This window comes from Balaenoptera acutorostrata, chromosome 6 (assembly GCF_949987535.1).
Source record: "Balaenoptera acutorostrata chromosome 6, mBalAcu1.1, whole genome shotgun sequence".
Classification (NCBI taxonomy): domain Eukaryota; kingdom Metazoa; phylum Chordata; class Mammalia; order Artiodactyla; family Balaenopteridae; genus Balaenoptera; species Balaenoptera acutorostrata.
This window is the reverse complement of record NC_080069.1, coordinates 124872579-124894221: the sequence shown is the minus strand read 5'-3', so window position 1 is coordinate 124894221 and position 21643 is coordinate 124872579. Positions and strand designations below refer to the sequence as shown.

Below are 21643 nucleotides of genomic sequence, written 5' to 3'. Positions count from 1 at the left end.
CGTCTGGGCAACTCCGGTCTCCAGGCCGGAGGGCGGGCCCACATTCCTCAGCTCTGCCCCAGGTGGCAGGCAGGCCACCCCCATCTCCCTGGTCATCACGTGGGGTTTGCATCAGGGAGGCGTGTGCCCGGAGGGACAGGAGCAGAGTTCTAGCCTCTCAGAGCCCCAGCCCCACCTCACACAGCCTTCTTGGCTCCTGGGCTGGCCAGGCAGGGACAGCTGGGCGGGTGGGGAGAGTCGGCAGCTCCACCATGGAGCGCAGAGCCTGATGCAGCCCCACGCCCAGACCGCAGGCCTGGCAATCCCCGAGCCCTCTCCTGGAGCCAGCCCCCAGGAACCAGAGCCTGGCCGGGACCTCTGTGACCTCCGCCAGATGAAGATGTTTATTTGATGGGGAAGGGGCTGGAGGAGCAGGCTTGTTCCTGCCTGGCAGCGGATGGGCAGGTGCCAGCGGGAGGGTCCCAGGGGCTGCCCCTCCCCTTGCAAGCAGCCTCCCGACGGTCACACTTTTTGCTGCACCTTCAGGGGTCGTCGAAGTCTACACCACCAGCTGGTTTCTTACTGGGAGAGAAGAGGGAATGACACCATGGGGGTGTGGAAGGGCGGGCAGGGTCCAGGGATGGACCCTGGGCACAAGAGGGCGGGGGAGTGGGTGGGCACCTCTTGAAGCCAGGGTTGATGAGAGACTCTCCCGGACACCGCCTCTTGACCCCAGGTCCAGGGCCACCTCTCTGAGCATCCGGGTCTGGGGAAAACAGGATGAGGGAGGGGGGCTCCTGAATCTAGCAGGATCCCAGGGCCACAACCCCTTCTCCACACAGACAGATCCTCTCTCTGGAGCTTGAGGCTTGTTCTGGGGAAACTGAGTCACCCTACCCAAGTCACAGGTGACAGGCCTTACCCGGTAAGAAGAGCAGAGGGCCCACCTGCCGGGAGCTCTTCCTGGGGCTGGTGGCTGTCTCCTCTGCAGCAGCTGGGGAGAAAGCAGGAATGGAGGCCCCAGCGGGGGGACCCCAGTGAGGGTGTGAGATGCCTACCCCCCACCCTACCTGCCAACCGCTGCTCCAAGCTGCACACGCGCTCTGCCAGGCCCAGTGTCAGTGCCTGCAACCTGGAGGCTGCCTCTGGGCCCGGCACCTTGGAGAGGTCAAATTCCAGCGCCCAGGGCCCCCCTGAAAGGGTCAGGGAAGCTCTGTCCTCCTGCAGGGTGAGAGTCACAGCTTGCTGCTGGCAGGCTGCCCTGGGAAAGGAGGCGGGCTGAGCGCTGTGACCAGACCCACTCGCCGCTCCCCATACTTCCTGCCTCCTTGCTCAGGGGCTCACCTGAAGCGGGGGGTGATGTCTTCAGCCGCACTCAGGCCAAAACGGGCTTTCTACAGGGCACAGGGACTGGTCACCAGGTGCCTGACACCCTAGGACTACTGGGGACACCCCAAACCTGCCCGACCCAGAGCCGCCCGGGACCAATCTTAGGACTACAGCTACAGAGCCGTGGGAAGGGTGTCCTGACCCTTCCGGGGAATCCCAGGCCGCCCCCTTCGATCCCACACGTGCTCCGCGCTGCAGGCGTGGGGTGCTGGAGGCTGCCGGCCGCCCAGGAGCCCTGTTACCCACGAGGGCCGCCAGGCTGTCCGGCGTGAAGCAGGTGCTCCAAAGCTCCGCGGCGTCCGTCACACTGCGGGGGAGGGGCTGTCAGGCGGGACCGCCCGCAGAGCTGCCCGCGCCCCTCGCAGCCCTGCGGACCCCGCTACTCACTAGAGGTTGAAGCCGCCGCGTTCCCCCGTCCCACTGCCCTCCCCCTCGCAGTAACACACGAAGCGCGGGGGTCCGGGGCCGGGCGGCAGCGTGCAGAGCGGCGGCGACAGCGGCGGCGGCACCATGGCACCTCGGCAGGCGGAGGGACCCGGCGGATCCAGGGCCGCCTCGGGACCGAGGGCCCCCTCGAAACCTAGGGCCGCCTCGGGACCTAGGGCGCCTGCGCGGGCGGAAGGCTTCCGGAGCGGGGACGGGGCCCGTGCCAGTGGGCGGGCTGGGGGTGGGGGGGGCAGAGCCGAGCGGTGACTAGGGGCCTGCGCGGGGCGGGGCTAGCTGGGCGGGGCTTAGTCACGGGATGGTGCCTGCACCGGTGGGGGCGGAGCTTCGTGCGCAGGGCGGGGCTACCGGGCTGGGCTGGCGTGTCCTGAGCTCTGTTTCCCGGGACGAGGGCTATGCGGCGCGGTCCGGGACTCGGGACCCTGCGCACACTTGGGGGTCTCTTTGAGCCTTACCCCCTGCGCTGTCCCCGCTGAGTCCGGGGTTCCCCCGCTTCGCGCAAACCCTGACGGGGTGCAGGCCGCGCCGGCCACTGCTCCGGCCTCAGACTGCTTTGACCCCCTCGCTGATCCCTGCGGCCTCCCCCTCGCACCCAGCTTCCTCTCGTCAACTGAAACAAGTCAAAATACAGAAGTGAATAAAGTACGGTAACCGGTGCAACAGGCTTCCGCCACTCGTTCATGCATCCCACAATGTTTACCCAGCACCTCTTCTTTGCCTCGTGTTGTCCCGGGCCTTGGGCACACCTTGATCAAGAGACAAGGTCTCTGATCTCCTGAAGCTTGTGAGAGCTCATGGGATGGACAAATAAACAAACGAAACTTGCAATCCTCAGGTCGTGCCAAATGCCTGTGACCTGGAAGAAGAGAGGGATGGAGCATGCCAGGAAAGAGGGTACCAGGCAGAGGGGGCAGCCTCTGCAGAAGCCCCATAGTGAACACAGAGCAGTTCTGCTCAGGGCTTTGCAAGAAGGCCAGGGTGCCCACACCGAGGCGTAGGAGGGCGGCAGGTGGGTTTGTAGGCTGTGCTAATGTATTTCAAGTATGGCTGCAGCCAGGCCTGCCTCTTTGCCTACTTTCTCCTATTTGACAACCCTCAGCTCCTTTCCCACGAGGCTCCTGCCTCAGGACCTCTGCATTCACTGTTGTCTCTGCCCGGCACCCCTTTTCCCCAGAGTCATTCACTCCCTTCAGGTCTTTACTCAAAAGTCACCTTCTTGGTGAGGCCTTCCCTATTGTTTTATATCCAATTTCAGCACCCTGCCCAACATCTCATGTCCTCTCTCCTCTTTTATCTACTTGTTTTCCAGCTTGTCACTATATAAAGTACATTCTGATTTACGTGTTGTGACAGCAGCCTCTAAGATGGCCCCCAACCATGTGCCTCCTGCGTTTGCACCTTTGTGTAGCCCTCCCCTGAGTGCGGGCTGGATTGAGTAACTAGCTTCTAGCCAATAGAATGTGGCAGAGAGGACGGGCTGTCACTTCTTTCTTTCTCTGGAATTGCTCACCATGACATGAGGAGTCCTGTGGCAAAGGACCAAGGCCTGGCCAACAACCAGTGAGAGAGCTGAGACACAGACCCCTTCCCAGCTGAGCCTTCTGATGAGAACACAGCTCCAGCCAGTGGCTTGACTGCAGCCTCACGAGAGATTTTGTGCCAGAGGGTCCAGAGCACCCAGGACCAGATTCTTGACCCTCAGAAACTGGGAGACAATACATGCTGTTGTTTTAAGCCACTGAGTTTTGGGGTAATCTGGTCTTCAGCAGTAGGTGACTAATATAGTTATTTATCCTGTTTATTGCCAATTTTCCCCATGAGGTCCACAAGGGCAGGGCATTCTGTCTGTTTTATTTGCCACTGTATCCTCAGTGTCTAAACAGTGGCTGTCACATAGAGATATTCAATAAATATGTAAATAAATGAATGCAGAGTGGGGAGCCTTTGGAGGGTTTAAGTGGGGGTGGGGTGGGGAGTGGCACTTCTGATTTATGTGTATAAAGCCCATGTTGAATGCCATGAGGTGAGGGGATGAAGGGCTGTGGGAGTGGAGATGAGGGGGGCAGGGAGAATAGTAGAGGGCTGCTGAGTTCCTCAGGACAGAGCTGATGAAGACTGGGCCAAGGGCTCAGAGTGGAGTTGGAGAGAGGTGTGGGGGAGGAGGGGAGGGATCATGGATGACCCCTGCATTTAGGAAGAGTAGAAATGCCCTTCCCGGGACTTCCCCAGTGGTCCAGTGGTAAAGAATCCGCCTTCCAATGCAGGGGACGTGGGTTCGATCCCTGGTTGGGGAACTAAGATCTCACATGCTGAGGGGCAACCAAGCCCATGCGCCACAACTACTGAGCTCGTGCGCCTCAACTAGAGAGAGAAAACCCGCACGCCACAGCTAGAGAGAAGCCCATGCGCTGCAAAGAAAGATCTGCGTGCTGCAACTAAGACCTGACGCAGCCAAAAAAACAAAAAAAGAAATGCCCTTTCCAAGATAATTGGGCTAAGGCAGGATTGGAGAGGACATGGGGGCCTCTCCTTTGTCTTATGAGTTCTTGATATGGCTGTATATCTGATGGAGATGAATGAAAGCTGCTGTGTACACAAGACTCTAGTCTAGAGGATCAGGCCCAGAGATGTGAGTGTGGAGTCACCAGCCCCTGGGACAGCCTTAAACGTTAGTCCCTCCAGGCACAGTGCTCAGGCTCTAGGAAGTTGTTTCTAGGTAGAATGTGGTAGGCTGACTAATGACCTCTAAAGATATCAGGTCCTTAATCCCTGGACTTGAGAGGGTTATCTTGTACGTGTTGACCTAAAACGATAAAACAGCCAGTTATTTTGCCAGCAAAGTGGGTTTATTTGGGAAAAGCAAAGAATCACAATTCAGTACATGCCATCTAGGGGAAACCACAGGCAAATCTGAAGACCAAAAGACAGGAAACTCTTTTATAGAGGAGAAGAGGGAATGGGGGGGGGGTGTTCTAAACGAAGAGTCCATTGGAGGAAACTGGGAGTTGGAAGTGTGGTGGCTTTTCATTGGCTGAACTGTGCTGGTCTCTCATTGGCTGGGCTGTTGCTGGGCGGGAAGAAAAATCTTCCTTCCTCCTGCTGGGTAGTAAGTAGTAACCTTCCTGTTGGTCTGCAATTGAGGCTGCACAGTAGGGGGTGAGGTCTCCCCCTTGTGGCCTCCTGACTCTATTTTAAATAAGGTTTCTGTTTATTAATCTTTACATGCTTTCTCTAAAAGCATTGCTGATCAACGGTCAGGTTTTTTACAGATTCAGCAACTTTTGTCCCTTGATGCCAGGGAGGACCTTTCCTGGGTGTTCCTGGGTGTCCTGTCCCACGTGGAAGGGAGAGTGCACATATTACTCAGAAACCTACTGAGGTCACATTCACGTAACAAGGAGGGGTAGGAGAGAGATCTCTCAGCAATTTCCCATCTAAAGTTTGTGTCTTAGAACAGCAAAAACAGCAAGAGCACCCTCAACGCAGAAATAATTAAACAAGCACTTTGGGAAGACACAGTTGATGAAAGAAATTTTCACATATTAAGGTATGGGGAAGTTATTCTGGATTATACATACTTTGGCTTGAACTTTATGCTAATTAGAACAGTCTGTCTTATGGCCTGTCAAACATAAACTGTATATCTGCTTTAACAATTAAAAAATAAGGAGGAGGAGGAGAAAAATGCATTACCTGATTGTTTAGAATGTCCACTTTGAATACAGGGATAAATGCTGCCTGCTGCCCCTTCCCCAGCAACACCAATGCCAGCATTCCTTCGAAGATGAGATTCCCTTCCCAGACGCCAAGGTCATGCTGACTTTCTGTGTACCTGCTAATCTGTTTTGAAAACTTGCAGAAATGTACCCTTGTCATGTTTGGTGTTTGTTGTTCTGACAAGTTATTAAACTGTGGTTCAGGCATCCAAATTGGAGCCGGGTGGCCATTACGGATGTGGTTTCAGACAGTTCCTGCATCACTGGGAACTTGAATTTTCTAAACTGTATCAGACTCAAGGTCATGACCAACTGTTCTCAAAATAGTATCTGCTAGTCGCTGCCACCAGCAACCTTATAATCTCAAGATCTCTCCTGGTAACTATGCATTTTGGAGCCCAACCAATTCTTGCTTTACAAGCACCTTCCTTATTGCCAGTTCCAATCCTAATTCTTGACAATTTATGTAACTTTGCAGTTTTTGCTTGTATAAGCCTCCCCCATTTTGTAGCCTGGGGAACACAATTCAAGTGCTTCTTGAATCTGGGTCTCCTGCTCTGCAGTCCTCAGTTTAGCCCAAACAAAACTTGTCTCTTCCTCTCGTCAATGTAAATAATCAGTAACCAACCACAGCTGATTAAGAGGGAGGGTTGGAAAGAAAGAAAAGACACAGTTTAAGAAAAAAAAAAAAAAAAAAGAGGGAGGTTTGGGAAGAGCTCCCGTGGTTCCTCGGAGCCCCATCTCTGGGGGTCAGGAGGGCGTTGGAAAGGCTGGTCCGAGGGCTGAAGGCACCTGAAGCACCCAGGCTTGGGACAATCTTTTTTCCAGTGACCCGGCTCTTTGCAGTCATAGTGGTGGGGTCAGAAGAAGGCCGATCGGGGGGCCTTTGTTGGCCACCTAAGGACTTTGGCCTTTACTCTCAGTGAGATGGGACCCACTGGAGCAGTTGTGAGCAGAGGAGGGTGCCAGCTGACAGATCTTACACACGCAGCCCTGGGCTTCCGGGTGGAGAACTGGCTAAAGTCTGCCCCCATGTGGCCGGAGCAGGGCATGCAGGACTGGGCTGATCTGCAGGTGCCAGGGGCATGACCCTTCCTGGGTCCAGAGGGCCCCTGGAGGGCTGCCCCCCAATGGGCCGTGAAGGGCAAACTGCATCTCCTCACTCCAGATCCTTCCCAGGGGACATGGGAGGGACGAGTTAGTGGGGAAGGAAGGGGCCGAGAGCCTGCTGGAGAGTCTTCCCCCCATCCCGCCCCGCCTTAAATCCCTGCTCTTGGGCAATTTCCACCACATCTTCTCTTGTTCCACGTGGAAGCTGAATGGCAACCGATAGATCAGTTGATCAATAGATCAACTGGGAATTCCCTGGCGGTCCAGTGGTTAGGACTCGGCACTTGCACTGCCGGGGGCCCCGGGTTTGATCCCTGGTTGGGGAAGAGAGATCCCACAAGCCACACAGCGGCCAAGGGCAGAAAAAAAAAAGCAAGTTGACTAGATGAATGGTTCATCACCAGTCTCTCTCTGCAGATGCCTCTGCTGGTTGGCAGGTGGCATCTTGGGTGGGAGGTACTGATCTCTGGGTCTTCCCACCTGCTCCCACACAGTGGGACTGGTGTCAGGCTGGGGGGAGGGGGGAGACCCTGCCCTTGTAGTGTCTGCAGAGGGCCAGAGGCTGGCAGGTCGGCCAGGCAGCAGAGGCAGCGGCAGGGCCTTCAGGTGTTGGGTGCAGGTATGGAGGGGCTGTCTGCGGTCCCTGGGATGTGGGGCTCTTTTTCCCAGTGACCTCACCGTCTGGTAGGACAGGGCTGTGTTTCTTTTTTTTTTTTTTTTTTTTTTTAATTTATTTATTTATTTATGGCTGTGTTGGGTCTTCGTTTCTGTGCGAGGGCTTTCTCCAGTTGTGGCAAGCGGGGGCCACTCTTCATCGCGGTGCGCGGGCCTCTCACTACCGCGGCCTCTCTTGCCGCGGAGCACAGGCTCCAGACGCGCAGGCCCAGCAGCTGTGGCTCACGGGCCCAGCCGCTCCGCGGCATGTGGGATCCTCCCAGACCAGGGCCCGAACCTGTGTCCCCTGCATTGGCAGGCAGATTCTCAACCACTGCGCCACCAGGGAAGCCCCCAGGGCTGTGTTTCTAAGGAAAACTGTCTAACCAACTGAAGAGCAGAAATGATAGTATAACAAACCGTCACCCAGATGGAACCATGATCAACATTTTGACATATTTACATCTGGTATGATTTTTTTCTGAACTAGTTACGTGACAGATATTATGCCATTTTACCCTCAAATTCTTCAGGACCAGTCCTTGAAGGACCACGCTATTTCCCTCATAAACACAACGGCAGGACAGAGCTCTGCCTTGCGGGCGGGGGTCAAGGGAGAAGGAGTGCCGGAAGGCCGCCTGGGGTGAGAAGCGGCACAGACCCCCCTCGGGCTGCGGTTTGGGAGGAACCCAGGCACGCGCTGGGTGTGGGTCGGGCATGGCTCTGTCTGGCAACTGCATGCAGGTCTGTGCCGTGGAACGAGGGCAGCACCCCTGGCCTGGCGCCCGGGGTCAGCAGGGGACCCAGGGAAGCCACTGTGATGCCCTGTCCGACCGCTGGAGGATCCTACCACCCGTGGAGCCAAGCCTTGGCCCCTCCCAGGCCTAACGCCTGCCTGGGTGGCGGGGCAGGGTTGCCCTGGCGAGGGGTCCCGCTCCAGTCCCTCTGGGTTCCCGGAACCAGCCGTGGAGGGGCCGCCCTACGGGGTTGGAGCCTGAGCCCCGCACTGTCCCTATCTGGGCGGGTCCCAGGCCTCAGGGGGACCCAGAGCGCCCCTGCCCCGGTCCACACGGCTCCTCTGCCCCATCCCCCTATTCCTGCCCCCACCCAAGAAAAGCACAGCGCTGGCTTTTCGAGACTGTTTATGGTGCTGGGGCCTGGGGGTGGAGGGAGGCCGCCGCTCTTTGAGGAGGGCTGGGTACCCGGAGCCCCGGCATCACGGCCCTCTGCTCCAACCCCTGGGCTGGGTCCCTCACTGCAAACCAACCGGGCAGCAGCTGTGGGGAGGGGCGGGGTCCTCTCACCTCCTCCTGCCCTCCCTGGGCCCACCCCGGGGCCCCACTCTGTCCCTCCCCGCCGCTGCCCCAGGACGGAGGACCCCCAGAGTGCAGCCCTCTGGCCGGGAGGGGCCTCCCTGGGTCAGCAGGGCGCTGGGTCCGGGCCAGCCCCACGCACTCACCTAGGCGAGGGCACCGGCACACTGGTCTGTGGAAGAGAGCAGGGCCCGAGGAAACACCCAGTGCCCCCTCCCCGGGCCGGAGGCTCCACACCCTCCCCGGAGTAGCCAAGCCTCCCGGCCTGTGACCCCCTCCTGAGGGGCACCGGCCAGGGCACCGCCCACCCTCCCCTGGTCCTCCTGTTCTGGGTCCGGGGCCAGTGGAGTGAGCCTTGGGGCCTGGCTCCCCCCCAGCCCCCCGTCAGGGTCTAGGGTCTTTCAGCTCCTGCAGCCCTGAGCCGGCGGGGGAACAGCGCTCACCTGACTTGGGCAGCAGGGTGCCCTGGCTGGGGTTCAAGCCCGCTTCGGGTGCCAGCTGCTGCATCTTCTGGGCATCTTCAGGAAATAGCTCTGGGGCCCGGGCTGAGAGCAGGGAGGGCCGGTGAGCAGAGGGGCAGGGCTGGGAGGTGGAGGGGGAAGTGGGGAGCAGGGGGCGGGGAGGGACCCCAAGGAGACACTGGGAGATGGTGGTTCCACCTGCCACCGAGTCAGAGCTTGCTGGGAAGGGCACGTGGGCACTACAGACCAAACCTTGCATGTGGGCCCCAGAGAAGGCCGTGATGGGCTGAGGGGTGCGTCAGGAGTGCTGCCCCTCAAGCTGGGTCACCCACCACCCATCACCCACTGTAGAGCTGCAGCCGGACGTTCCTAACGTCCCCCTTCTGCGTCTCGGAGTACAACACGGCGAAGTGCTTGTAGTCGGTGAAAGCCACCCAGATGATGGTCTGGGCCATGGCTGGGGAAGCGAGAGCCTGCTGAGCTGGGCGCCGGGTCAGGACGCCCCGTCCCCTCTGTCCCCTCCGCACGGCCCTGGCCAAGCCGGCCCTGCCACTGCCCACCCTCTGTCTCCCTCCCGGCACTGCCCGCCGCACCCGTGCCGCTGAATGCCCGTCCACGGCATCCTTGGTGAAGGTCGCGTCCATCTTCTGGCACTCGCCATCGGGCCTGGGAAGGAGGACCCCAGCAGCCTGTGCAGCAGCCCCTGCCAGGCCGCTGCGGCCCCGCTGGGCCCCCTGAGGACGCTGCCCGACCACGACACAAACGGCTGCCACTTAGGTGCTGCTGACGGCCGCGCGTGGGCGGTGGTGTCCAGCCTGCCCCAGGGCGCACCTGTCCCCGCCGTCACATCGATGCTTAATCACGCAGGTGCTTTATAATTCACTTACAGGTCAGGAGACACCCTGGGGGGCAGGGGGACACAGCCAGGGGCCGCGGGGTCTGTGGGGCCTTCCGGTCTCCCCTCCAGACACACACACACACGCACACACACGTGCACACACGCGCGCATGCGCACACACACACCCACGCACGCACGCACGCACACACGCACGCGCATACACGCAGACACACGCGCGCGCACACACACACACACACACACACCACACACACGCGCACAAACGCACAAGGACGCTGCTCCTCCACGCCCAGGCCTCAGGCGGGCCCCTCCGGGGAGCAGGCGAGCTGCAGCTGCTGCTTTAATGACCCCGGCAGCCTGGCGCAGGGTCGGGCCTGGCTCTGGCTCCCTGACGGGTCAGGGACACCTCTGGCTCCCGCTGGCTCACATCTGACCTCACGCTGGCCGGGCCTACGCCCAGTCCGAGGTGGAGCTCCTGGGATCACTTACGTGGGGTACCCAAACTTGAGGCCCAGGTCGCTGTTGGCCAAGGGGGTCACCAAGACCACAGGCATCTTCACGCTGTCCTTGGAGTCCAGGAAGCCCTGGTCATCTGACACCGCCCCAACCACGTACCAGATGCCCTGGAACTGCAGGGAGGGGACAGGGAGAGCTGGGGGGCAGCCCCTGTGCCACAGCCTCCCTGACCTGGAATCGGGGGGCGGGGGCAGCTGCCACTCATCCGGTCTGAGGCCTGGGGGGTGGCAGTGAGCACAGCCCAGAGGCGGGGCTAAGGGGCCTGCTGTCCCCCGCAGCACACCCACCCCAAGCTGGACGCGCAGACGGACGCGACCTCTGTCCCCTGTCCCCGGACGTGAGCTAAGCTTGGGCCAGAGAGGGTATGGGCAGGGCTGGGCTGGGCTGCCCCAGCCCTCCGGCCTCTCTGGGTAGAACGCAGCCAGAAGGAGGCTGTCTGTGAGGAGCAGGTCTGGCCTAGGGAAGTCTGGACACACCTGGCTGGTGTCAAGGTTGGCCTGGGCGGGGACCTGGGCCTGGCCTGGGGAGGCCGCGAGCAGGGCGGGGGTCCAGCCAATCCGCAGCATCTGCAGCATGGTGGAGGGGGTCTCTTGCCGACTGCACAGGCTCAGGAGCAGGGTAGGAGAGTTGGGGTGGCCTCTCCCACTGCGCCTTTAGGCCCCCAAGACACCCTGGGGCGCTGGCATGCTGGGACAGAGCCCACTGTGATGGGCTCACGATCGGGGTGCACCCTGGAGCACATTGGCCCGGTGGCCTCCGGCCAACCCCGGCCAGCCCAGGTCTTTCCTCCTGGGGAGGGGCCGTATGCCCCGAAGCAAGGGGAGGCGAAGGCCCGGCAGGCCCTCTGGGACGTGGTCCCCAGCCCTTGGCCCAGGCACAGCCTCAGGCCCCCTCCTCCAGGAAGCATCCCAGAAGTTCACCCTCACCTCTGAGCCTCACAACCCTTGGTGCCTGGGCAGGGCCTGGCTGAGGTCTGCCTGGGTGGGGCCTGGTGGGCAGGCTGCAGTGGGCACTGCACATTGTGAGCCAGGAGGGCCCAGGACAGGGGCCTGAGAATGGCCATGCCAGCCGGGAATCCGGGGGCTAGCAAAGGTGAGGGACTGCAGAGGGGAGACCATGCTCCGGGGCTCTGGGTCAGCTTTGGTGCCAGAGGCCTGGCGAGTGGGCAGGGCCGTGCCCTTGAGGCCCAGGCCAGAGGCCAGGGGACTGGGGGCTCTCAGGTAGCCATGGGAGATGGGAGGGTGGCCTGTTTCCAGCCCACTCAGTCAGTCTGTCCCAGTCCAGGGGGGCACGGACACTCCGGCCACCTTCCTCTTTGTCCCCGCAAACCCGTATCTCTGCCCAGCCTGAGTGCACTAATCCCACACCTTCAAAAACTGCCCTGGGCCTCGGGCCTCTCCTGGCCGGGGGTCAGGGGGCAGGCTGTGGGCACCTGACCAGAAGCGGCTCAGCTGCCGCTGTGCCTCGAGGGGCTGTGGTGAGATCAGGGCCCCGAGTGGGGCGGGTGAGGGACGCTTCGGCGCTTCCCCTAAGCTGTCCTGGCTTCTGGCCCGGCCACGTCTTCCACTCCATCAGGAGCGAGGCTAGCGGGCCCTTGCTCACCCCTTGGGGGTGTCGTGCAGAGCCAGCCTCCAAGATTTTATAGAGGGGGAAGGGAGACCCACGAGGGCGGCGGTCAGGTCCCGGGGGCCTGCCAAAGCCAGGCCCAGGGAGGCAACAACTGCAGGACAGACAGACAGAGGCCAGGCTGCTGACGTGCTTCCGGAGTTTATTCTCAGAGCTGGGATAAAGCCCGAGGGGGCAGGGCCGGTGGCGCAGGAGCCAGGGCTGGGGTCTTGGGGTGTTGAAGGAAAAGGCCGAGCAGGGCAGCATGGCCAGGTCCTGAGGGCTGGGGTCACCTGGCCAAGAGAGCAGGACCTGTCGGTGTGGCAACACCGCACTCCCGGCCCCGGGCCCCCAGGCCCCTTCTGGCTGCAGGCCACAGGGGAATGGCCGCCCCAGGGCCCCAGCCCCTAATGGGGGCCTCCCCGCCCTGCCCTCCCCTCCCGGTTCCTGTCCCAGCCGCCAGCTCCTCCTACCCCAGCGACCTCGCGGAACCCGGTGGAGCCCCCTCCTCGGAGCAGCCCCCCGTGGGCCTGGACCAGCCCCGCATGGTGGGTGGGGCTGTGGTGAGCGCGCACCGAGTGAACGAGTGAGTGAAGGAACGCATGGGTGGGCACTGCTGCGTGAAGGCAGCCCCCAGCACCCCACTCACCTACGTGTTCTCCTCCATGCACTTGTCTGCCAAGAAAAGCCCGGGACGGCAGTCAGCGCCCCAGGCCGGGCCACTTCCCCCGCCCCACCTGTCCCCAACCCCCGCGGCCCTGGAGAGCATCTTGGCTGACCCTCAAACTGCTGACTGCATCACACACCCCCCACCCCGGCCGTGCTCCTCCAAACAAAGAGGGGGTCCCGTCCCTCCCTGGGCCCAGAGCAGGCTGCCTGCCCCAGGGAGGCTGTGGGCGCTGAGGCTTCGGGGAGCCCGTGCTGAGTCCCAGTGCGCTTGTCCCTGTGTCCCCATGGGCACACCCACCCCGCAGGTTTTGTTTCTAGGGCTTGCCCCCCACCAGGCTGGGGACCTATGTATCCTGGGGGCCGACCCGGGGCCTGGCACACAGTGGGTGCGTGGTGAACCCGGGGAGGGGGTGTTTCCTGGAGGAGTACCTTCTTGTGCCCGGCCCAGGGGCTGCAGGCCAAGGTCACGGTGTTGAGGACAGACCGCCCACACTCTGGAGGCCGTGTACCGGTCAGTGGGCGGTCGGCCGGATGAACCCCAGGCCTCAGCCACCCCCGAATCAGGAGACTGTGTGTCTGCCTCTAATCTGACCTTAATCCCCTCCCGTCAGATTAGCGGCCCCTCACCAGTCTGTGGCAGGAAGACAATGCCATCCTCTGTGAAGCCCTGGGCCTTGGCGAAGGTGGCGAATTTCTCCTTGATCTCAGCTTTGGGGGCCTGGGTGCGGCCTGGGGCAGAAGGAGAAGCCGCTGGCCTCCGTCCGGGAGACCCCTGCTCGGCCCCCACCCCCGAGGCTCGGGGAGTCCCCGAGCTGCCCCGTGGGTCGGGCCTCAGGCCGGGCGGTGGGAGCTGGCGTGGGGCACGTACTGTAGAGCGTGGCCATGCAGAAGTCCTGGCCCGGGCCGCGGAAGCTCTGGGTGTAGAGCAGGGCGTAGGCCTCGTAGTCTGTCTCCACCACCGACACCTCGTGATTGCTGCTCCAGTCTGGGAGCCCAGGAGACAGCCCCGGTTGGTCAGGGACCCTTGGGGAGGGGCGCCCCCTGTGGGCTGGCGTGGGAGGGGGCCCTGGACGCCCCACCCTCTGTCTAGCTGCCTTCCCTGCCCCTCCCCAGCCCCCTGCTTCCTGCCAGCACAGCCCTTGCACAGTCCGGCGTCCCCAAACCAGAAGTCCTGGAGGCCCAGCAAACACACAGGCTCAGAAAATCAGGAGTTCATGGGACAGCCACAAACTCTGCAGCCAAACTCCTCTCGGGAGGAGGAGAGATTCCCAGTGGGGAGGTTGTTCCCGGGCAGGGAGTGAGGAGGGCCGAGGTCCTGGGGCGGAGAGCTGCGGAAGGGGTGGGGGAAGCCTTGGGGGCAGCAGGACGGGGCAGCAGACAGCCGGGGAGATTCCATCCCGGGGCAGATCCAGGCCCACCTGGAGGAGCAGCCATCACCCCCCCCATGTACTGCTGGGCAGGGTGTCACCCAGAGTCCCCGACCAGCAGGTGTCACTCCCGAGTTGACCCTGGGGTCTGGCGAGGGGCCGCACTCACGGGGACTGGTATAGCTGTAGCAGCCTGGGGGGCCTGCAGGACGCAGCAGCAGAGTCCGGGTCTCACACTGGTCTTTCCTGTGGGCAGGTCACCCTCGGGTCAGGGGTCAGGCGGGGGTGGGGGCTGTCCCTAGACCGCGACCGTGGGCGGGGAGCTCTCGGCCCCAAAAGCGCGCCCCGCCGCCCACCTGAGGAAGGTAGAGGTGAGGTTGAGGCCGCCGTCCGCCGCCCACCTGAGGAAGGTAGAGGTGAGGTTGAGGCCGCCGTCCGCCGCGGGGGCCACCACCGACTTGCACATGGACAGCGCCTTCTTCTTCTCCAGGAACCAGCTCGAGTTGGAGGCGAGGCCCGAGGTGAACCAGAGCCCCAGGAACTGCGGCAAACGGCCCCCACCCTTGTCGGCCGGGACCCTCCCGGACGCGCCAGGGTGGGCGCCCCGCTCCTCCCCCCGCCCCCTGCCCTCCCTTCCCCTCCCCCTCCCCTCCCCTCCCCTCTCCCCCCTCCCCTCCCCTCCCCTCCCTCCCCCTCCCCCTCCTCTCCAGCCCGGCCCCGCCCCCTCCGCTGGGTCCGGCCTTGCCTGGACGTGGAGCTGGCGCCAGAGGGCGCCGGGGCCGTCCCTGGAGGGGTCGGAGCAGGGCGCGGGGCTGGGAGACCCACTCGGACTGTTCCCGCAGCCCCCGAGGAGGAGCGCGCCGCCGGCGGTGTGTGTGTGTGGGTGTGTGGCTGTGTGTGTGGGGGGGTGTGTGGCTGTGTGTGCGCGTGCGCGCGCGGGGGGGGGATCGCGAACGCGCGCGCACTCGGTCGCTGCGGCCGGCCGTCCCCTGGCGCCGCCCTGTGCAGCATCCCCGTCTTGGCGCTCGCGCGCGGAGGTGTGTCCCAGGACCCAGGTGTGGAAGGTGTGCCTGTTTTCCCTGGGCGTCGTGAGCTCGTTGGGCTAACCATGTTGGGTCAGGGATGACGGGCACGCAGGTGACCCGCGTGTCGGCATGTGTCGTGTGGGCGCTCGCGGACCCAGCTTCTTCCCTGCCAGTCGGGGGTAATGTACCCAGATCTTGGCTGGCGAACTGCCCGGGAAGGCCTCTCGTGGTCAGCCTCCTCCTCCGGTCCAGCCCTCCTTCCCTTCAGCTCCCCCTTCCCAGGGAGAAAGTTGGGCCCCAGGGAACACCCTGCTCCCTACACGGCCCTGTCCTGCCTTGGGACCAGGCACGGAGCCCCTCACCTTGTCCTCTTGGAAGTTGGGCTGCAGGGCGGCCTGGGCCTGGGTTGGAATCTGCAGGACCGCCAGCATCCCCAGCAGGGCCAGCCCTGTCCACAGCGTGTTCAGAGCGGCCATTCTCCCAGAGCCGAGCAGGCAGCGCAGGCAGAGAGGCGGGCAGGAGGCGCGGAGGCCACCGGGGAGACCCCTATTTATGGGCCTGGCTTGGCCTCCACCCAGGGCACAAGGACAGCCCACTGGAGGCTCGTGATGCTGGGGGCAGGACAGGGCAGCTGAGCCCAGCGGCAGCTGAGCCCCCCGCAGGGCTGCTTATGTAAGAGGCACTGACTAGGACAGGCCTGGGCGCTGCCACGGCAGGGTGAGCGGGGGCGGCAGCCAGAGGCCCCTGCGTGGCTGGTCCTTTTTCCAGTCCCAGAAAGACCCGCTGCAGCAGCCTGGATGGGGGCAGGGGGCAAGAGCCTCGGTGCCACCCTGCCTCTGGGGCCCCTGGTCACTCCCCACTGGGGACTGGGAACCCCCCCGCCCCCCGCCCAAGCCCTACCACTGCTCCGTCTCCAAGCCTGGTGACCCTGGGAGGGGAAGCGAGGCCCCGTTGGCACTGTATGAGTTTGATCCTGAAAGGCCCAGCAGGCCCGGGGGTGACGGGAAACTTGGGCCAAGGTAACGAAGCCAAATCTGCCCCCGAAGCGGAGCCCGAGGGCCAGGTGTGCTGGGCACAGCTTCCCCCCACGGCCAGCTATCGGGGCTCTGGCTGGGGGCCCCCTGGGCACCCCTTTCAGCCCGGGGCCCCTCTGGCCTTGGGCGTAGGCCCATCCCCCGCACCACGCATCCCCGCCTGCACCAGTCCCGCCCACCCTGTGGAGCTCAGCCTGTCCTGTTTCCTGGGGTGCTGAGGCTGGTACCTCCCCCAGTGGCAGTGGATGAGAGGGTACCTGCCCATCTTACAGAGAGGGCCGCTTCCCTTCAGAGACCTCTCTGGGTTGATGGGGTCCCGGGCCCTGTTCAAATCTGGCAAGTGTCACCTGTCCCCCTGGTCCTGTCCAAGGCCACCCCAGGCCAGCCGGGGCCTCGGCACAGGACTGAGTGGGGTCAGCGGCTCTGAGCAGCGGTGAGCGGGGTGGGCGCAAGTATCTGGGGTAGGGGTTGGGAGGGATGAAGCTGAGGAAGGAGGTCCCGTGTGTGGTGCAGACACAGAGGGGACGCAGCTGTGGCCGGTGAGGGGACAGGGGCTGGTCATCCCCAGACACAGGCCAGCCCCCTGCAGGGCGCAGGCTCCTGCCCCAGTGCCTGGCACCTTCCGCCCGGGAGCTGGATCTTGGCAGCCCTGGCCTCGGGCTTTGGAATGGCCCCAAGGCTGGCCGGAAATAATCGCGGGGGAGGTGTGGGTCAGGTCAACTGCCTGAATGGGACCAGCATGGGCCCTGCCACCCATCTGGTGGGGGCAGGAGGGGGGCATCAGGCCCACGGGGGTCCTGGTGAGGTCAGGGTGCCTGCACCTCAGCCCTGGCTGGACCCCTCCCTGGGGCTGTGAGGCCGGCACGTACGCCCTTTGTCTCCTCTCCCCAGTGGCCCAGGGGTCTGGGAGCACAGACTCAGGTTTCCTTGGCGGGGGGCACCAGGGAGCTCCATCAGCAGGGCTGCCTGGGAGAGCCGCTGGGTGGGCAGTGCCGTGCAGAGGGTCTCCTGCTTTCTCACTGGTGCTGGGGCTGTGGGAGCCTTTGGTGTACCAGGCAGAGGGCAACATGAAGGGGTGGGGCAGAGAGAGACAGGAGGCACCTGGGGGGGGAGTATGATGGGGGATGGGGTGGAGGTATGAAGGGCAACGGTGCAGGGGAGGGGGCAGAGGCAGGCCCGAGACCCCCACCCCTCTGGCCTGGCCTCCCATCAGCTCCCGCCCCTCAGGCACTGTTCATGCTCTAGGCTGTGCGGGGACAGTCCGTCAGAACAGGCAGGAGTGGGGACGGATGCTCGGACCCTGCACTGCCCCTGGGCTACCCTGGGAACCCCTTTGCAGCGATGGGGCCTTCTGTGGGCAGGGCTGGGCTGAGGCTGGGGCCCTGGACTCCCCCCTCCCCCACAGGCTCTCCCTCAGGTGCCCCTCCAGCCCCTTACCCAGTCCTCCTGGAACTCGGGCTGCAGGGGACCCTGAGCAGACTGGGGTTGAGGGGGGGCTTGGGCCTGGCCCAGGTGCAGAGGACCCAGGGCATGATTTCAGGGCCCAGGAAGTGGGTGCCCGGGCAGCTGCTGGGCCCGGCAGGTGGGGGAGGGGTCCCCCTGAGAGCCCTGTTGATGGGGACACCTGACATCAGCCCCCCAAGGGCCGATGATTCACCTTTCGCCAGGTCCAGGTGGGGCTGGGCCATTGCTAGCAACTCCTGCAAGACTTCTGCCCCTTTCTTCCCTTCCCTTGGGGCTGTGCAGGATGGGGGCTGGGGACGGGAACAGGAGGGGGCATCCCACAGGTACCAGGACCCCCTCTGTGCTCTCTGGGCCCCTTCGCTCTGCTCTGAGCTTGGCCCCGCGTGTGGTCAGCAGCGCCGGCTGCGCCATCTCTGCCCTCCAGGTGGTGGGTACGTGCTGGGCGTGGGGGTGGTGAGGCTCCTCCCACTGAAAGCCGAGTTGCCCGGTCCTGGCAGAACAGGTGCTGCTCCCTGGGTCTCAGGGGGACAGGCAGGTGGGGTGTCTGAGAGGACCTGTCCCTGACCCGGGAGGGCAGGGTGCCTGCCCTGAGCCCGGGAGCCAGACCCTGGCCTCTCAGGAGCCCACTCCCAGCCCTGGCATCAGGAGAGGCCCCCGAGAGGCTGACCTGGGGTTCCCGCCTTAGGTTCCTCCCCGTCTCTGGGCCCATCGCAGAAGCTGGCAGCTCTGGATGTGGCTGGGCTCAGGCCTCCCGTGGGCCTGGCGGGCACGTGAGCCGCAGACGTGGCGGCTCAGCAGTCAGCGGAGCTGAGGCTGCAGTTTCCCTGGAGCCCAAGGCCCAGGCGTGAGGGGGGATGGGCATCTGCCCGGGAGGCGAGCTGCTGGGCTACAGGGATGCCAGGAGTTGGCCTGGACCTTGAGAGCTCATTGATGCCGTCCCCCTGCTTCTGGCCCAGCAGGTCGGAGACAAGCCCGGGCCCAGGCCTAGGCTTGATCTCCTTGGGGGGCAGTGACGGGTCCCAGTCCCCAGGCAGTATCCCCCAGGGATGGTTGGCCCTTCAGGGCTGAGGCTCTCCCAACACCTGGTGGCCTCTCGCTGGCCTGTGGCTAATGGAGTGTCCGCTGGTCTTGGATGGGGGACTCACAGGGACCGCATGGACCCCACCTACTTGCTGCTTGGCCATCCGTGCCCCCAGCCTGCGGGAAGGGGCTCTGAGGGAGCACTGAGCTGGTGGGCAGGGGAGGCCCCACTGGACCCCACCTCACCCTTCAGGCCTGTCCCCCGCCCTCCAGAGGTGGCTCACAGCCCCGGGGATCACCCCATCCAGGATGCTCCTCCCATGGGGGGATCCCCAACCAGTAGATTGTAAGTAGAAGAGGGGCAGTGCCCGGGGTCACCTAGAAGCTGCTAGGCAGAATACTCCAGAAAATCACCGAAGGCCTCATCCCCTTTCCCTGCCCGCTTTCCCAGCTCCTGGACTGGTCCAACCTCCAGGGCTGCCCTGGGAAAGACCTGAGGCAGCCCGGTGGAGAGATGGCCGAAGCGGAGAGTGGCCGTGCTCCCTGGTGGGGCACCGGGGCCGGAGGTGGGGGTGGGGTGCTGGGCCTGCAGCGTGAGACCACCAGGGCTGGGTACCGATGGGGCAGCCAGCTCAGGGCGCCTCCGGGTGCCAGAAGCTCTCCACACCCCCGCCCGGGCTCCCCAGAGGATGGCCGCTCTGAAGTTTAAGGAGGCGCCCCAGACGCGGAGGGTCCCCGAATGAGGCCCTCTCTGAGTTTCTACCCAGACCACAGGGGGCCCACTCTTCCCCCTGTGCTGGCCTGGTCTCTGTCTCTTCGTCCCCTCTCTGCTTTGGGTTGGCCACTCTCGACACCTGGTGATGACCATGTCTCCACCTGGCGTCTTCTTTCCCAGCCCAGGAGTTTGGGCTGGTCCAGGAGCCAAAGCCGGGGGAGGGTCAGGGGGATGGGATGAAGCATTGCTGCCAGACCCCAAGGGGCCCAAGAATGGTCATGGCCAGCCCGAGGCTACTCCTGGCCAGCAGGAGCCCAGGGCCGGCTGGCTGCCTCTGGGGAGGTAGAGGGGCTGCAGCATCCTGCCTTAGAGAGGGGCCTGGCAGGGCTGCGGGGAGAGCAGCCTGCCCCCCACCACGGCCCGCATGCCCCCAGCCTCCCACGGGTGTGACACTCTGGATTAGGGTGACCAGAACAGGTGGCTTCCAGAAGCACCCAGCCCGATGGGGGGTGGTTGGAGCTGAAGCACGTCCCCTCACCTGGGGAAGGCTGGGTGCACGGTCTCTGGGTAGGAGGGGCCTGCGGGCACCACGTCTCCTGGGGGCACCCACGGATGGGCCCTCCTGAGTCACTGCGGCCAGGCTGGGCACCCCCGCCCCCCGAAAGGACCCCAAAGCCAGGCCTGTTTCTTGTAGGGTCTTGCTCATCCAGGGCCTCAGTGGAGTCTCCTGATTCTGGAAGTTTTCTCGCCCCTGTGACTTGACCATGTCAGGCTGGCCCAAGGCTCTGCAGGATCTCCTGGTCCCGCCAGGGAAAGCAAGGCCACCCCTTGGGCCCGGGCCTGAGGTCCTCGGACCTGGGCCTAAGTAGTCTCCTGCGGTGGGCGCTCCTGCCTTTCATTCTCGGCCCAAGGTGACCCCTGGGGGGTGGGAGCCACAGCTCTGAGCAGGGCCTGCAGCAGGGGGGCACCTAGCAGGGGTGGTGCTGGGCAGGGGGCACCTTGGCCAGGAGCGTGCCCAGCCCTTGGGGAGGGGTGCCGGAGAGTTAAGTGGGGACAAACGTCAGAGAGGACACTCAGGCTGCCCGGCCTGGGCCTGCGACCCGGGGCTCTGGGTGCCGCCCGCAGTCCGTCCCGCAGCCCCAGGACGCCACTGTCATCGGGCAGTCCTGCCGGCCCATCCGGGCACCAAATGTTTATTCCTGGTGCGGGAGGGGTGAGGGGGACAGATGTGGCCTCGGGAGACGAGGCACAGGCAAGGCCTTGACCGGCTGTGAGGATGGGGTCAGCCAAGGGCCAGGCTGGGCTCCAGAGGGGGTGGGTCCAGCATTTCACAAGAGGAGCCGGCCTGGGCCATCTGAGAGCGGGGAGACCAGGCAGAAACGGGGCGGGCGCTGGAGAGAGGGAGGAGAAGGGGGAGATGGGCCCTGAAGCAAGCGTGGAGAGCGAGAGGCCTGGGGGGCAGGGAGGGAAAGGGGCAGGGCCTCAGGCTGCCCCCTCCTCACCTCGGGGGGGTACCGCTTGGGCCCCAGGAAGCCCCTAGTGCCCCAGCCTTCCTCACAGCCCCCTCAGGCCTCGCTCTGTGAGGACGGAGCGCTGGTCAGAGGAGCAGCGCCTGTTTGCACAGCCCCTGCCCCCAGCCCAGGCTCCTCAGGCAACACCGCGGGCCCCAGACTCACTGCAGAATGGGCCGCCAGGCACAGTGGGCGTGCACGTGCTTGTGAGCGTGCGTGCACCCGAGGGCATCCTCCCTGCGCACACGTGTGCGTGTGTGGGTGTGTAAGTGGTATATGCTCATGCGTGAGCTCTGCGTGTGTGCGTGTGGTTATCACGTGTAAAGGGCCAGAGGCAGGAAACACAAGGGACGCTGGGAAACACTCCTGAAGCGAGGCGCCAGGGTGACCCAGGGCAGGGGGACCTAGGTGGGGAGGGGGTGGCCGGGGTAGGGGGGACACGTGGAGGGGGAGGAGGTGGTCGGAGCAGGGGCACCTAGAGGTTTGGGCAGAGGCAAAGGAGGCGCCTGGGTCTGGGGTCCTGGTGCTGGCCTGCGGCCTCCGCGCCATGCTCCTGACGCAGTTAAGGGGGCCCAGGTCAGGGCCTCTCTCACCCGCTGGGTCTCTTCTGAGGCCCTGAACCTAATTGTGTCTTTGTAGCTTTAATCTTTCATCTCAGGACTGCCCCCTCCCCAGCCCCCCAGCACAAGTCCCACGGGCCTGTCCCCTCCTTCCCTTGGTCACACAGAGGGGCCCCTGTGAGTCCTCTCTGCCCTCAGGGTGACCCTCCCCTGCCCTGGCCTCCCCCCTCTGACA

At 63.7% G+C, this 21643-nt stretch overlaps 3 protein-coding genes across 6 annotated transcripts; all 3 read right to left on the bottom strand.

Annotated features, from left to right (window-relative positions):
* Positions 1-360: 360 nt before the first annotated feature.
* On the bottom strand, positions 361-2050 carry PAXX (PAXX non-homologous end joining factor). Of its 3 annotated transcripts, none has more exons than XM_007182755.2 (7): positions 1756-2050; positions 1615-1675; positions 1324-1373; positions 1050-1240; positions 902-973; positions 661-745; positions 361-561 (listed from the first exon to the last, which is right to left on the bottom strand). In XM_007182755.2, exons 1-7 carry the CDS (start codon positions 1878-1880, stop codon positions 522-524), a joined length of 624 nt encoding a protein of 207 aa, XP_007182817.2. In that variant the 5' UTR covers positions 1881-2050; the 3' UTR covers positions 361-521. The 3 variants fall into 3 exon arrangements, with proteins under 3 accessions (XP_007182817.2, XP_057403968.1, XP_057403970.1); XM_057547985.1 differs by having other exon boundaries at positions 361-557; XM_057547987.1 differs by lacking the exon at positions 1324-1373 and having other exon boundaries at positions 1050-1200.
* A 2486-nt stretch (positions 2051-4536) lies between these two features.
* On the bottom strand, positions 4537-11013 carry LCNL1 (lipocalin like 1). Its single transcript, XM_007194746.2, has 6 exons — positions 10915-11013; positions 10412-10551; positions 9671-9732; positions 9413-9535; positions 9049-9150; positions 4537-4911 (listed from the first exon to the last, which is right to left on the bottom strand). The coding sequence occupies exons 1-6, from the start codon at positions 11011-11013 to the stop codon at positions 4862-4864; spliced, it is 576 nt and encodes a 191-aa protein (XP_007194808.2). The 3' UTR covers positions 4537-4861.
* A 1176-nt stretch (positions 11014-12189) lies between these two features.
* PTGDS (prostaglandin D2 synthase) lies at positions 12190-15661 on the bottom strand. 2 transcript variants are annotated; one of them, XM_007194371.3, is made up of 7 exons: positions 15467-15661; positions 14436-14620; positions 14249-14325; positions 13581-13697; positions 13340-13441; positions 12693-12718; positions 12190-12336 (listed from the first exon to the last, which is right to left on the bottom strand). In XM_007194371.3, exons 1-6 carry the CDS (start codon positions 15578-15580, stop codon positions 12693-12695), a joined length of 621 nt encoding a protein of 206 aa, XP_007194433.2. In that variant the 5' UTR covers positions 15581-15661; the 3' UTR covers positions 12190-12336. The 2 variants fall into 2 exon arrangements, with proteins under 2 accessions (XP_007194433.2, XP_057404613.1); XM_057548630.1 differs by having other exon boundaries at positions 14481-14620; positions 15467-15660.
* Between the last annotated feature and the right edge of the window lie 5982 nt (positions 15662-21643).